Genomic DNA, 14,976 nt, shown 5'->3' with positions numbered 1-14,976 from the left:
TAGCAATGAATAAAGATTATTATCATTTATAAAACGTGCAGGTGTATGGTTATATTCACACAGAGTTTTGTTAAAGCTTACGAAAAGAAAATTTCAGGCCAATTTTGGATGCAGATTTTCAAATACAAAGTTTTTGATGCTTTTCTGCGCCCAAAACAGTGCCCAAGCGAGTCCTATTGTTTTTAAGGGAATTTGTGGCACGGAATCCGCTCCGATATAGGGCAGCTGTTTTTTTTGTCAGTGCTGCTAAATTGGTTTTAGTGAGGCGTTTTCCATGCTGATTATGACATTAAAAAAGCGTTGGAATGAGCGTGCAAAAAAAATCTTTGTAAACCCGGCATGTAGGTGAATGAAATGAATCCCTCGTATTAATAATTCAGCAAAGCAAATATCTTCATCTAATTTTATTGTACAAACAATTTTTTCCTTTTTCATTTTTACACTTCAAGTTCTAAATAATCCGAGGGCATAATTCTGGGTTTATCTGCTATTCTGTATCCGTTGTGCATTTGTTATTCCGCACTGTTTTTTTCTGGAGCATGTCAATATGGCATAAAGAGAAGTGAAGAAAATAGCAAAAACCACGGTGCCACATGGTGTAGGTCAATAGGTTAGGCAGGTCAGGAACAGACGTTAATATGCTCACCAAAAGCCAGAAGAAAATTCGCAATAGTGGTCCACAGGTGCTGCTGCCAGATCCGTGCCGGTTCACGTAGGTGACCGCTTGACAAGATGAGTGGATAAAATGAAAAAGAAATGGATCTTCTAGAGGCGCTGCTGCGTGGAACGGTCAAAGGAAAATCAGAGAGATTCGGTCCGATATAAACTATGTTTTATTTAGAACAGGGTGGCTATGCGTTTCGACGCTGGACTGGCGTCTTCATCAGGCAAGTGCAGTACAATGTGAACAGGGCCTTCTGCTTCCCTATAGAACAAGCACTGTCCAAATGCTCTATAGAGCCATATTGACATCATACAATATGCCGCAGCACACAGCTTGCCCCATTGATAACAAATGAACCCCAAGGATTCAGCAGCTGGATACAAGGCGTTCAGCGGATTACCTTAACATTGGTAACACTAAGGGCTTATTTACACGAGCGTGTTAAATGCCCGTGGGATGGCCGTTGAAACAGCGGCCGTCCCACGGACCTATGTAATTCAATGTGGCCGTTCACACAGCCGTTGTTTCAACGGACCGTGTGCAAATAGGACATGACCGTTCTTTTCGCGCATCACGCATCCCTCCATAGACTCTCAATTATGGGGGATGCATAACATCGCGTCCCGCAGCGCTGAGCACGGATGCACCTCAGACGTGAAAAACTGCCGTTTTTCATGTGCGAGATGCGCAGCACTCGTGTGAGTCAGGCCTAAGAGTATGTTCACACGGCCTATTTTCGTCCGTTTTTCGGGCCATAAACGCCCGAAAAACGGCCGAAAAATTGGAAGCAGAACACCTCCAAACATCTGCCCATTGATTTCAATGGGAAAAACGGCGTTCTGTTCCGATGGGCCATTTTTTTACGCAGCCGGTTTGAAAAACGGCCGCGAAAAAGAAGTGCAGGTCACTTCTTGGGATGTTTTTGGAGCCGTTTTTCATAGACTCTATTGAAAACAGCTCCAAAAACGGCCGTAAAAAACGCAGCGAAAAATGCAGCGAAAATAGGGAGTGGCTTAAAAAACGTCTGAAAATCTGGAGCTGTTTTCCCTTGAATTTTCAGACGTTTTTGAGTTTGCGAGTGAACATACCCTTAAAAGTAATACATCTGAGGGCCTGTTCACATCAGCGTCGGGTTCCATTTGGGGTTTTCCGTTCATCTATTCCATCAGTGGAACAGATGAACGGAAAGCCGAACGGAAACTATATCTTCCGTTTGCATCACCATTGATTTCAATGGTAATCCTTCCTTTGCAGTTTGTTTCCGTTCCATAAAGTTTCTGTTTTTTTCCACAGAAACAATAGAGTAGTCAACTATGCTATTGTTTACGTGAAAAAAACAGAACCTTTACGGAACGGAAACAAACTGCAAAGGAAGGATTACCATTGAAATCAATGGTGATGCAAACGGAAGCTACAGTTTCTACGATCACTAGTCCCTATGCATTATCATCATGTCGGCAGCACATCTCTTTTTTACAGAGAGATGTGCTGCCAACAACGATAATATTTTTGGCTGCATAAACTATACGATCTACCAATGAACGAGCGTCTGCTCGTTCATCGATTGACTGTTGCCCTGTTGACATAGGGCAATGATTAGGAACGAGCATTCATATGAACGCTTGTTTGCCCGATCATTGGCCCGTGTAAAAGGGCCTTTACTTTATGTGATTGGAGGTCCCTTGGGGCTGATTGTATCCAAGTGGCCGACCAAGATCCTACTAGAACATACCATACCACAGTGGCTCCTCTGCATGCTGACGGTTGGTGTGTAGTGTCTTGTAGTCGGCAGCATGAAGATTACAAAATAACTAAAGGGACTGCAATACTATACAGATGTATTATATGTTTAACCCAAGCGTTAGAACTAAAAATATAGATCGATCACATTAATTAAACCTGCTTCTTTTTTGTGTCTCCATGCAAAATTCCATCGTATGAAAATACAACAATATGCAAAGATCCATGGGATAACATGAGCATTGTATTTTGGATCCGTACTACAGCAATATGACAAAACAACACACACATGGGTATGTAAATGGCAAGGAGACTAAATAGTCACTCCAAATGGCACACAAATAAGTTTATTTAGCAACTAAGCGCACTACATAAAGTATTTAAAAGCATTTAAAACAGCCACCCTGATAAGCGGCCATTAGAGAGTACCCCGAAGAACCACCTAAATCACTCAGCATACATAGTTAATACAAAGGCATAAGAAATGTTGCATCAAACCGTAAGTAAGGTTGCGATACCAAATAGCCAAAAAAATGGGATGAAGGGGTCTGAATTCGGGATCCGCACTACAGTAAATTGGTGCAGATGCCAAATACTCTCGTGTACATGAGCCCTGAAACCTGCTTCCTTAAAGCGAATATTTCACCTCAATATGCCGCCCTAGATAAGGACAGCATATTTTAGGGACAGGTCAGTTCTCTTATTAGCCAAAAAGGCACAAAGACATTGTGCCGTTTGGCTAATAGGAGTGACCAAAGAATACACCGTAATCCTAGTTATGAGTCTGGTCTATTCATGAACAGAACGCTCCCCCACCTTCTCCCGCCTCTCTCCGCCCTCCTCACGGTGATTGATGGACTGTTGTATATGCAGAGTCGCAGCAGCCGGCCGTCAATTCCCCGCCAATGAGGGCAGGGAAGAATGGGGTGAGCAGTCTGCCCATAAATACACCGGATGCATAATGATAAATCCGCTGTATTATTGGATCACTCCTATTAGCCAAATGGCCCAATATTTTTTTGTGCAGTTTTTGGCTTTCAGGAGATTGGACTTATACCTGTAATATGCTGCCCTTACCTAGGGCAGCATATTGGGGTGACAGATCGGCCTTATTTGAAGTGGGAGTGATGACTCCAGGCAACATTACCTGTCCTTCTAGTAATCGAGCACGTAAAGTTTAAACCATTCAAGATTTAAAGAAATCAACATAAAATTATCTTTTTAGAACAAAAACATTCTTTTGTAGATAGAGACCTCCCTACTGTCAGCGCAGTAAATGTAATGTTTTTGCTAATTTTGGAATCTTCTCTTCTTAGATGAAAAATAGGGCAACATTTTAACATATATTTTTGTCTAATTAGTATATATAGCTATAATAGTCATTCAAGCTCATTACTGCAAATATAGCCACATTAATAGATATTCATTTCTGGATGCTGTGGTTGTATAGTCCAATACTCTTCATTTGCCCAGGGGTACTTCTTTGGGCATTGAGTCACCTTTCAATCCTGCCAACAAGTTATTTGCTGCAAGGGCTGCCATGGCATTCCGTGTTTCCACAGTGGCACTGGCAATGTGAGGAAGTATAACTGGAAAAGAAAGAGACACTGGGTCAGATGTGTATAACAGCAGAAGTGTGATGACTGATTTGGTGTATTCTAGAGGCCAGAGGTGGGATGAACTGTATGTTGGAATATCTGTTCATGGAGCAAATCAGCCATAAAATCGTAAATAAGCCAGGACATATTAGGGGTGAAACTAGTTTTCTCACATTTACAGTGATGGCATATTGATTATATGTTTTATAAAAAAAAAACATATAACATACCTAGCTCGTGGATCCTTCATTCTAGGCATCATTTGCTATCCCAATGGTCAGACAGCTAATCAATATGTTAATATGGAGGGCTAGACTTTTTTTTCGCTGTCTATATTAGGGCTTATTCCCACGAACGGGATAATCGGTCGTGTAACAGACGTTTTTTTTTAACGCCCGTCACATGGCTACAATAAATTGAATGCACTTCTATGGGGCTATTCACACGGCCATTTTTTTTAATGGACCACGTGAACGGGCCGTAAAAAAATAGGAGATGTCTTATTTTTGCCCGTTTTCTCGGATCTTTCAATAGAGTTAAGTCTATGAGAGATCTGTGAACTAGGGTCCCACACAGGCGCAAATTTGATTTGCTACTTGTTCCTAGGGCTACACACAGAGTATTTATCTCACTACAAAAAAAATCTGTGATAAATCGTTGTCCATAGAATTGCATTAAGTAGCCTGAAAATGTCTTCAAAATCGCTCCTGTCAAGCGATTTGCTAGCGATTGTTTTTTTTAATCGCTACATGCTGGAATTTCAGAATGACACACTGGTCTGGAGCGATTTTGAAGAGATTTTCAAGCTACTCAATGCATTCCTAAGGACAGCGAATTATCACAGCGATTTTTGGAAGTGAGATAAATGCAGTGTCTGTAGGCCTAGCCTAATGAATTTCAATGGACAGTGATTTATCACAGCGATATCACAGTGATTTTTTGTAGTGAGATAAATAGTCCTAGTTCGCTCTAATTAAATCAGTATACAAAGTGAAAAAATTCTAAGGCCCTGTTCACACTGAGTATTTTGACGAGTTTTTGGGCGCGGAAATCGCGCCGCAAAACTCGTCAAAAACCGGCCTAAAATGCCTGCCATTGATTTCAATGGGAGGCAGAGGCGGTTTTCTCCTGCGAGCGGTAAAACCGCCTCGTGGGAGAGAGAAGGGACATGCCCTATCTTCGCGCGTTTACGCCTCTGACCTCACATTGACATCACTGGGAGGCAGAGAAAGCGTATTTCGGGGAGTTTTTTGTCCGTAGTACTCAATGGGCGTGAGTGAAAAACGCAGCGAAAATCTCAGCAAACGCCGTGCAGGAAGGTCAAAATCTGCCTCAAAATCCCAAACGGAATTTGAGGCAGAATTTTCCTCCTGCAAAAAACTCAGTGTGAACACATCCTAAGGGTAGAAACACACTAGGTATATCCGAGGCGTAAAACTACACAGGGTATCCGCAGGGAATTCCGCCTGAAAAATCGTACCAAATTGTGTTGCGGTTTTTCAGTGGCATGTCCGCTGCAGAAATACTGCAGCAATAAAAAAAAAAAGTTTAAACTTACCCAGCCGTAGCCATGGCGATGCGTCTCTCGCTTCTGAGTGTAGCCCGGCCTTTTGGGATGGGGCTGTAGTCCATGTGATCGCTGCAGCAGTCACATGGGATGAAACGTCATCCCAGGAGGCTGGGCTGCCTTCAGAAGAGACAATCGCATCGCTAGGACTACGGCAGGGGGATAAGTATGAACTTTTTTATTAATTTCAAATGAAAAATACCTTCTTTTTTTTATTTGCGATATTTGTGGCGGAATTGCAGCGTTTGCAGCGAAAACCCGCAACAGAAGAGCATTGATTCCGCAGCATAAATTGACATGTTGCGGCTTCAAAAACCGCACCACAGGTCGATTTTTGAACTTTTTTTTTTGGCAGATATTTTCCGATGTGTGTGGATGAGATTTCAAATCTTACCCACACTGCTGCTACTGTATTATACTGCAGATTTTTTTTGCAATGAATTTCGTTGCGGAAAACCCGCACTGTTTCTGCTTAGTGTGTTCCTACCCTAACAATTTGGATAAATAACTATAGCAATAAACACACCATTTTATACTGCACAATGCGAAGCATATAACAGGCACAATAATCATGATATTACAGAATATTGCTTGAATAGAAAGTACACCTTTGCAACCATTTTTTTAAGTTGATTTAATGCATCTAAAATGAAAAACAAACAACTTTAGAAATAGTCTTCATTAAAAATAACCTATTGTCTTGTGTCTACAGCTCCTGTGCAGAACACAGTCAGACTGCACAGTGTTTGGTTGTTGTCTGTTACCATGGAAAGGCGGACTATAGCAATTATCAATAAAACACAGTTTTTTTGTATTCACCACAGTCTTATTATGCACATTCAGTCAAAATATGGATAATACATTTAATGAGCGTGCCTATAGATTTTTTTCTTATTTCAGATGTTGTGGTTAAAACATTGAAAGAAAGTTTAAAATACAATTTAGACATATGACATATGGTCAGAGAAAACATACCACAATTTTTTAGTTTGAAGAGAGGGTGATCTGTAGGAAGTGGCTCAGGGACTGTTACATCTAGACCAGCAGCTGCAATCTGTTTAGACGCCAAGGCCTGGTAAAGATCCTCTTGGTTTACCACAGCACCCCTGTGTGGTGAAGAGATTTTTTTTGCTTAATGCAAATAAAATACACAAATAATGTAACACACCAATACAGAAGTCCAATTAATGTAAAACAAAAATACACAAATAATACACAAATATCATTGGTAAGAAATAATGCAGGGTTCTATGTACTATTAGGATATGGTCCGACTTAAAGGTGTCCACATGTTACCGAAACCTAACTCACTTGCAGTGGCCAATGACTGGATGCTTTTGCTGGGTATTACTAGCCAAATTGTGTGGCCATTGGCCACCGCAAGTGAGTAGGGTTTTGGCCCCATGCGGAGCCGCTACGTAGGACCGTACCCTTACTAGAACTGCAGTTGACTGTGGACCGCTCTACTAGCTCATATCATAAGTATCACCTGCTGGTATTTATGAAGACAGCGCTGTCTTTCATGTTGGAGAAGAGTTGTTTGTTGCAGATCCCTTGTGTTTCAGGTGTTAATGCACAACACACAAGAAGGAAATCGGACTGCTTGGCCAGTTCAAGCAAAGACACTGTAAAAGCAACACAGTAGACTCAGTGGCTACAAATATACAGTGATGCGAAAAACATTTTCTTCCTTCCAGATATCCCCTATTATTGCATGTGTGTTACACTAATTTTTTTTGATCTGTAAACCAATGTATTGTGAGACCAAAGGGAACCGGAATAATTAGTTCACAGACTCCGATATAACCAATGTGAAAAAATAACTGACCCCTTATACGTCATAACTGGTTGTACAAACTTTCACAGGAACAGTTGTAATACAACACTTCTCATAATTTAATATCAGTTGTTTATATCAATGTTGAGAACTTTAGCCTACTCCTCAGGGGTGGGACGTGGGGTAGGCATGTTCTGCCTTTCGATTTTTTACCAATCTGGGTTCCCTTATAAATAAAAACACTAGGGATTGATATGGAAAGGAGCTTAGTGGACACTTTAATGAATGATTGTCTATCTGACATCCATCATGCTGAACTCCAGGGTGGTGAAGCACATTCTTAAACCACTGTCTTGGCACCAACAGAGTTTGTGCCGCACGTGCTACTCTTCATTGCAGAACTGTTCTAGTTGAGACACAATGGTAAACTTGAGATCATGATGTGCTCATTTCAGACTTGCCATATTTCTGTTGGGTTTAAATCAGAATTTTAAGTAGGCCAATCCAAGACATGCACCGAATAAAGAGCAGGTACGCTGCGCATGCGCAGTAGTGCCGATTAAAACATCGAGCAGAAAGGTCATACTGCGTATGCGACGAGCACAGAGCAGGGACACGCGCACGTGTTACAGACAGTACAGGGCCAGGCATGATCGTGCCGATTACTCTGCCTGGCCCCTGTCAATCAATGTAAGAAGGGAGGGAGGGGGTTGAACTGGGGAGCAACGTAGGAGCATTTAGGTGCAACGGAGATGCCCTCGTTGCACCTAAATGCTCATTAGAAAACGTAATAAAACGTATTTCTCTACAAAGGAGGCAGTAAGCAGAAACTGAAAATAAACGTTAGAAACAGGTTAGTTTCCTCTACAATACTCTGTTACTAGTTTAATACGGACATTCTGGTGGCAGACTCCCTTTAAAATGTAGCGCATGATACTGTCCAGAATTCATGGTTACATTAATAATAGTATGTTTTCTAGCTCTTTAGCAGTAAAGCCTCCCTACATCAATGTAGTAACACCACCTTGTTTGATTGTTGGGCATGAAGTTATTGCTGTCTTTAGGAACTTTTGCACGATCTCTGTTGCTTAATGAGCTCCGCTTTTGGCTAATCTGCCCAAAAAAGCTTTGGAATTATCTTGGTTATTTTTTGCAGATGTTAGATGCTCATTTATGTATTTCCCTAATAACAGAGGGTTCTGCCTTTGTTTGCTTTTCATGGATGCTTTGTGACCAGGGCCAGCCTTAGGGGTGTGCGACCTGTGCGAGTGCACAGGGCACTGCACCCTCCCAGCATGTAGGGAGCACCACTGGGCTCTGCTCTGCTCTGTCTTCAGCTCCTCGTTACACACATGGAGCAAACAGGAGCCGAGGAGCAAAAGAAGAGGAAGCTCCGCCCACAGCCAGTCCTGCAAGAAGCCTGTGATCCTGTCAGCAAGGAGAGATGGTGAGTGTCTGTGTGTTCGTGTGTGTATATATTCCAGTGTGTTTGTGTGTGTGAGCGTGCATGTGTGTGTCTTTATGTTTCTTTGTAAGTGTGTGTGTTCAATATTAAAGTAGAACAGATAAAATTAAGATATCTGTGCTGCCCCTATATACTATGCTTCACCTTATATACTTTGCTGCCCACTATATACCCTGCTGCCCCTATATACTCTGCTGCCCCTATATACTCTGATGTCTCCTATATACCCTGCTGCCCCTTATATACTCTGTGGTCCCCAATATACTCTGCTGCTCCTATATACTCTGCTGTCCCCTTATATACTCCTGCTGCCCTTTATATACTCTGCTGCCCCTATATACTCTGCTTTCCGCTATATACTCTGCTGCCCCTTATATACTCTGATGTCCCTTATATACTCTACTGTCCCCTATATACTCTACTGCTCCTTATATACTCTGCTGCCCCTTATATACTCTGGTGCCCTCTACATACTCTGCTGCTCCTTATATAGTCTGCTGTCCCTTATATACTCTGCTGCCCCTATATACTCTACTGCTCCTCATATACTCGACTGCCCCTTATATACTCTGCTGTCCCTTATAAACTCTGCTGCCCCTTATATACTCTACTGCCCCTTATATACTCTGCTGCCCCTTATATAATCTACTGCCCCTATATACTCTACTGCTCCTTATATACTTTACTGCCCCTTATATACTCTACTGCCCCTTATATACCCTGCTGCTCCTTATATTCTCTGCTGTCCCTTATATACTCTGCTGCCCCTATATACTCTGCTGCCCCTTATATACTCTGCTGCCCCTATATACCCTGCTGCCCCTTATATTCTCTGCTGTCCCTTATATACTCTGCTGCCCCTATATACTCTACTGCCCCTTATATACTCTACTGCCCCTTATATACTCTGCTGTCCCCTTATATACTCTGCTGCCCTCTATATATTCTGCTGCTCCTTATATACTCTGCTTTCCGCTATATACTCTACTGCCCCTTATATACTCTACTGCTCCTTATATACTCTACTGCCCCTTATATACTCTAGTGTGTGTGTGTGTGTCTGTGTGTACCTGTATAGGTATAGTTATCACTGTGTGTTATCTGTGGTGTTACATGGGACTGCAGGTAACATCTACTACATTATCTGTACTCCGAGTTATCACTGTGTTATCTGTGGTGTTAAATAGGACTGCAGTTAACATCTACTACATTATCTGTACTCAGAGAGTTATCACTGTGTTATCTGTGGTGTTACATAGGACTGCAGGTAACACTACTACATTATCTATACTCAGAGAGTCATCACTGTGTTATCTGTGGTGTTACATAGGACTGCATGTGAAATATACTACATTATCTGTACTGTGTATGTGTGTGCCTGTGTGGGAACATATGGTCTATATGTGAATGTGTCTTTGTGCTTGTATATATGTTCATTTTATGTATTTGTATATGTTCCTGTCAGTGTATTTACGTGCCTGTGTCTGTGTGTGTGTATATATATATATATATATATATATATATATAAAATGTGTCTGTATGTCTATATATTTACCTATATGTATGTGTGTGTATATATATATTTGCCTGCATTTCTAAATATGTCTTTATGTATTTACATTATATATGTACGTGTCTATATATGTGGTTGATTTTTGGTTTGTGGAGGGCGGCAGTAGAGAGCCACACACATGGCGCCATCCAACCTAAGGCCCTGTTTGTGACTTCCTCGATGGGTTGTCGCTGTGCCCTTGGAGTAACTTTGAGTCACTACTCTTCATTTAGAGAAAATTGCCCTAACTGTTGTTTAATGGAGCCACAGGACCTAGCAAATAGTTTTGCAATCTTTTCCAGAGTGATATGTTTCAAGAACTTTTTGCCTCATGTTTCTTATGATTATGGTATAAGCAGGGGCGTAACAAGTAACCATGGGGCCCCATAGAAAAACTTGGAATGGGACTCATTCCATCAGGACATGAAAGGCTTTTAATTATTTTGGTCATCGCTCTGTCCTCTGTGTTTTGTGCTCTCTCTCTTTGTCTCCCAGTTTTCTACATTTATTTTCCCACTATTGCCTTCCATCATCCACAGTTATGACTTACTGCATCTTAGGGTATGTTCACATGCACTGTTTTACGCCTCGAATTACGCCTGAAAAAACGCCCCTAATACGCCTACGAACATCTGCCCATTGCTTGCAATGGGTTTTACGGTGTTCTGTTCCCACGAGGTGTAATTTTACGCGTCACTGTCAAAATACGGCGCGTAAAAAGATGCCCGCGAAAAAGAAGTGCATGTCACTTCTTGGGACGTTTTTGGAGCCATTTTTCATTGACTCCATTGAAAAACAGTTCCAATATCGGCCATAAAATACCCCGCCAAAAACGCGAGTTGCTACAAAAACGTTTGAAAATCAGCTCCGTATTTTCAGACGTATTTTGCTAAGCCGTGTGAACATCCTTAGTTGCTGGGCCCCATACCATCTACTATCCCTACTAGTTGGGGTACAAGTGCTCTCTTGTATAAATTCATTGTGGAAGGGGAAATATAGCAGAGGGGAAAGCAATGTAATATATTCTATAAAATTAGTATTTTATTGATATGCATTAAAAAAAAATGTTCAATATCTAAAATATGTTTTTCTGGTCCCCAGCGGAAAAAATAATAGATGTTGTTTTATATCACATCCCCAGGAGTGGAAGGGCTGATTGTCCCCTATCATTTTCACATCAGCCCCATTTCAGAGTGCTCTTGTAGAAACTTTGTAGTGACTACTTCAGTTTTATGGTAAATTTGAATATGTTGTATGGAAATTGAAATGGTTTATGAAGGATTGATAATAAATTAGTAGTAATTTTCAACTATTGTTGTGAAAGCCGATGCAATCAGTTATTATTAAAGGGGTTTTCCAGAACCAATTAACTAATTTCTATTTCACTGCACATATAAAACGAATGTAATTTATAACATACTTACGTTTTGTTTTCATCTTCTAACACCCGATTCCAGCGCTGGTCACGTGAAGCGTCTCCAATAGCAAAATTCTTACTTCTGGCGCTAGCCCGTCCATGATCTGAGTTTTGTTTTCCGGCTGGCTCAATGTACGGGTATGCATGGCCGGCCTTAGGTACGTGCGACCAGTGCAGTCGCGCAGGGCACTACCTGCCACACTGTAAGGTGGGCGCCACCGAGTGTGCATGACCCTCACCATGGCTACTACTCGGGGCGCCAGTGGGTCAGGCGCCACTCACTTACTGCACCGACCTCAATACTGGCAGCCCCGCACCCTGGCCACCGCTCATCCGCTCACCCTGTCCTGCCTACTGAAGGACGAGATAGTCGACTATGCTATTGCTTCCGGCAAAACGACGGATACGGTGCACAAAAAAGACAAACGGAAACCACGGGCACCGGCTCCATCACCATTGAAATCAATGGTGATGGAAACGCAAACCTATGGTTTCCGTTGGTGTCAATTTGTGTCTGCTCAGGATCCCGTTCTGATGGAAACCTCCGACGGAACATCAGAACGGGACCCCAACGCAGCCGTGAACATAGCCTTATTCAATCACTATATTGTGATAATATTTGGTCATGATATAGTGGTATTATTATTCAGCAATAGTGTGGTGGTATTATTTAGTAACAGAAAGGTGGTATTATTTAATAACAGTATGGTGATATTATTCAATAACAGTATGGTGGAATTAATCAGTAACAATATGGTGGTATTATTTAATAACAGCAGAGTGGTATTATTTAGTAACAGTACGGAGGTATTGTTCAGTAACAGAATGGTGGAATTTTTCAAAGGCAAATGGTGGTATTATTCAGTAACGTGGTATTATTTAGTAACAGTATGGTGGTATTTTTTAACAACAGTATTAAACATTATTCAATAACAGTAGGGTGGTATTATTCAGTAGCAGTATAGTGGTATTATTTAATAACAATATGGTGATATTATTCAGTAACCGTATCAGTTAGGGTATGTTCACACGCAGTGACCAAAAACATCTGAAAATACAAGGCAAAAACAGCTCCTGATTTTCAGACGTTTTTGTAGCAACTCGCGTTTTTCGCAGCATATTTTACGTACGTTATTGGAGCTGTTTTTCAATGGAGTCATTGGAAAACGGCTCCAAAAACGTCCCAAGAAGTGACATGCACTTCTTTTTCACGGGCGTCTTTTTACGCGCCGTATTTTGACTGCGACGCGTAAAATAACACCTCGTGGGAACAGAACACCGTAAAACCCATTGAAAGCAATGGGCAGATGTTTGTAGGCGTAATTGAGCTGTTTTTTCAGGTGTAATTCGAGGAGTAAAACGCCCGAATTACGTCTGAAAACAGTGCGTGTGAACATACCCTTATTATTCAATAAATATGTGGTAGATATACACTACCATTCAAAAGTTTAGGGTCACTTAGAAATTTCCTTATTTTTGAAAGAAAAGCACAGTTTTTTTCAATGAAGATAACATTAAATTAATCAGAAATACACTCCATACATTGTTAATGTGCTAAATGACTATTCTAGCTGCAAACGTCTGGTTTTTAATGAAAATATCTACATAGGTGTATAGAGGCCCATTTCCAGCAACCATCACTCCAGTGTTCTAATGGTACATTGTGTTTGCTAACTGTGTTAGAAGGCTAATGGATGATTAGAAAACACTTGAAAACCCTTCTGCAATTATGTTAGCACCGCTGTAAACAGTTTTGCTGTTTAGAGGAGCTATAAAACTGACCTTCCTTTGAGCTAGTTGAGAATCTGGAGCATTACATTTGTGGGTTGGATTAAACTCTCAAAATGGCTAGAAAAAGAGAGCTTTCATGTGAAACTCGACAGTCTATTCTTGTCCTTAGAAATGAAGGCTATTCCATGCGAGAAATTGCCAAGAAACGGAAGATTTCCTACAACGGTGTGTAATACTCCCTTCAGAGGACAGCACACACAGGCTCTAACCAGAGTAGAAAGAGAAGTGGGAGGCCCCGCTGCACAACTGAGCAACTAGACAAGTACATTAGAGTCTCTAGTTTGAGAAATAGACGCCTCACAGGTCCTCAACTGGCAGCTTCATTAAATAGTACCCGCAAAACGCCAGTGTCAATGTCTACAGTGAAGAGGCGACTCCGGGATGCTGGCCTTCAGGGCAGAGTGGCAAAGAAAAAGCCATATCTGAGACTGGCTAATAAAAGGGAAAGATTAATATGGGCAAAAGAACACAGACATTGGACAGAGGAAGATTGGAAAAAAAAGTGTTATGGACAGACGAATGGAAGTTTGTGGTGTTTGGATCACACAGAAGAACATTTGTGAAACGCAGAACAACTGAAAAGATGCTGGAAGAGTGCCTGACGCCATCTGTCAAGCATGGTGGAGGTAATGTGATGGTCTGGTGTTGCTTTGGTGCTGGTAAAGTGGGAGATTTGTACAAGGTAAAAGGGATTTTGAATAAGGAAGGCTATCACTCCATTTTGCAATGCCATGCCATACCCTGTGGACAGTGCTTGATTGGAGCTAATTTCATCCTACAACAGGACAATGACCCAAAGCACACCTCCAAATGATGCAAGAACTATTTAGGGAAGAAGCAGACAGCTGGAATTCTATCTGTAATGGAGTGGCCAGCGCAGTCACCAGATCTCAACCCCATAGAGCTGTTGTGGGAGCAGCTTGACCGTATGGTACGCAAGAAGTGCCCATCAAGCCACTCCAACTTGTGGGAGGGCCTTCTGGAAGCATGGGGTGAAATTTCTCCCGATTACCTCAGCAAATTAACAGCTAGAATGCCAAAGGTCTGCAATGCTGTAATTGCTGCAAATGGAGCATTCTTTGACGAAAGCAAAGTTTGAAGGAGAAAATTATTATTTCAAATAAAAATTATTATTTCTAACCTTGTCCAATGTCTTGACTATATTTTCTAGTCATTTTGCAACTCATTTGATAAATATAAGTGTGAGTTTTCATGGAAAACACAAAATTGTCTGGGTGACTCCAAACTTTTGAACGGTAGTGTATGTGCTAAGCACGATTCATACTGCAGGAACCATGGCAGTGAGGGAAAGGGGGGGGGCAACATCGGACAAGCACAAACCAGTGAGTGTGTCCGAATATAACAAGTACATGGGAGGGTGGATTTAAGCGACCAGGTTTTACAG

General features: G+C 41.5%; 1 protein-coding gene across 1 annotated transcript in view; it reads right to left on the bottom strand.

The window, feature by feature from the left end:
* Positions 1-2,735: 2,735 nt before the first annotated feature.
* LOC142649823 (glyoxylate reductase/hydroxypyruvate reductase-like) overlaps positions 2,736-14,976 on the bottom strand; it is a 44,263-nt gene continuing 32,022 nt past the window's right edge. Inside the window, exons 7-9 of the mRNA XM_075825557.1 lie at positions 7,059-7,194; positions 6,545-6,675; positions 2,736-3,993 (exon numbers count right to left, since the gene is read on the bottom strand). Of these exons, the coding sequence (XP_075681672.1) occupies positions 3,866-3,993; positions 6,545-6,675; positions 7,059-7,194 (395 nt within the window). The 3' untranslated portion in view covers positions 2,736-3,865. The remainder of the gene's footprint in view (positions 3,994-6,544; positions 6,676-7,058; positions 7,195-14,976) is intronic.

The sequence above is a fragment of the Rhinoderma darwinii genome, chromosome 1, assembly GCF_050947455.1.
Source record: "Rhinoderma darwinii isolate aRhiDar2 chromosome 1, aRhiDar2.hap1, whole genome shotgun sequence".
In the NCBI taxonomy this organism is placed as follows: Eukaryota; Metazoa; Chordata; class Amphibia; order Anura; family Rhinodermatidae; genus Rhinoderma; species Rhinoderma darwinii.
Note: the sequence above shows the minus strand (reverse complement) of the source record. Positions and strands in the feature narration are given on the sequence as shown.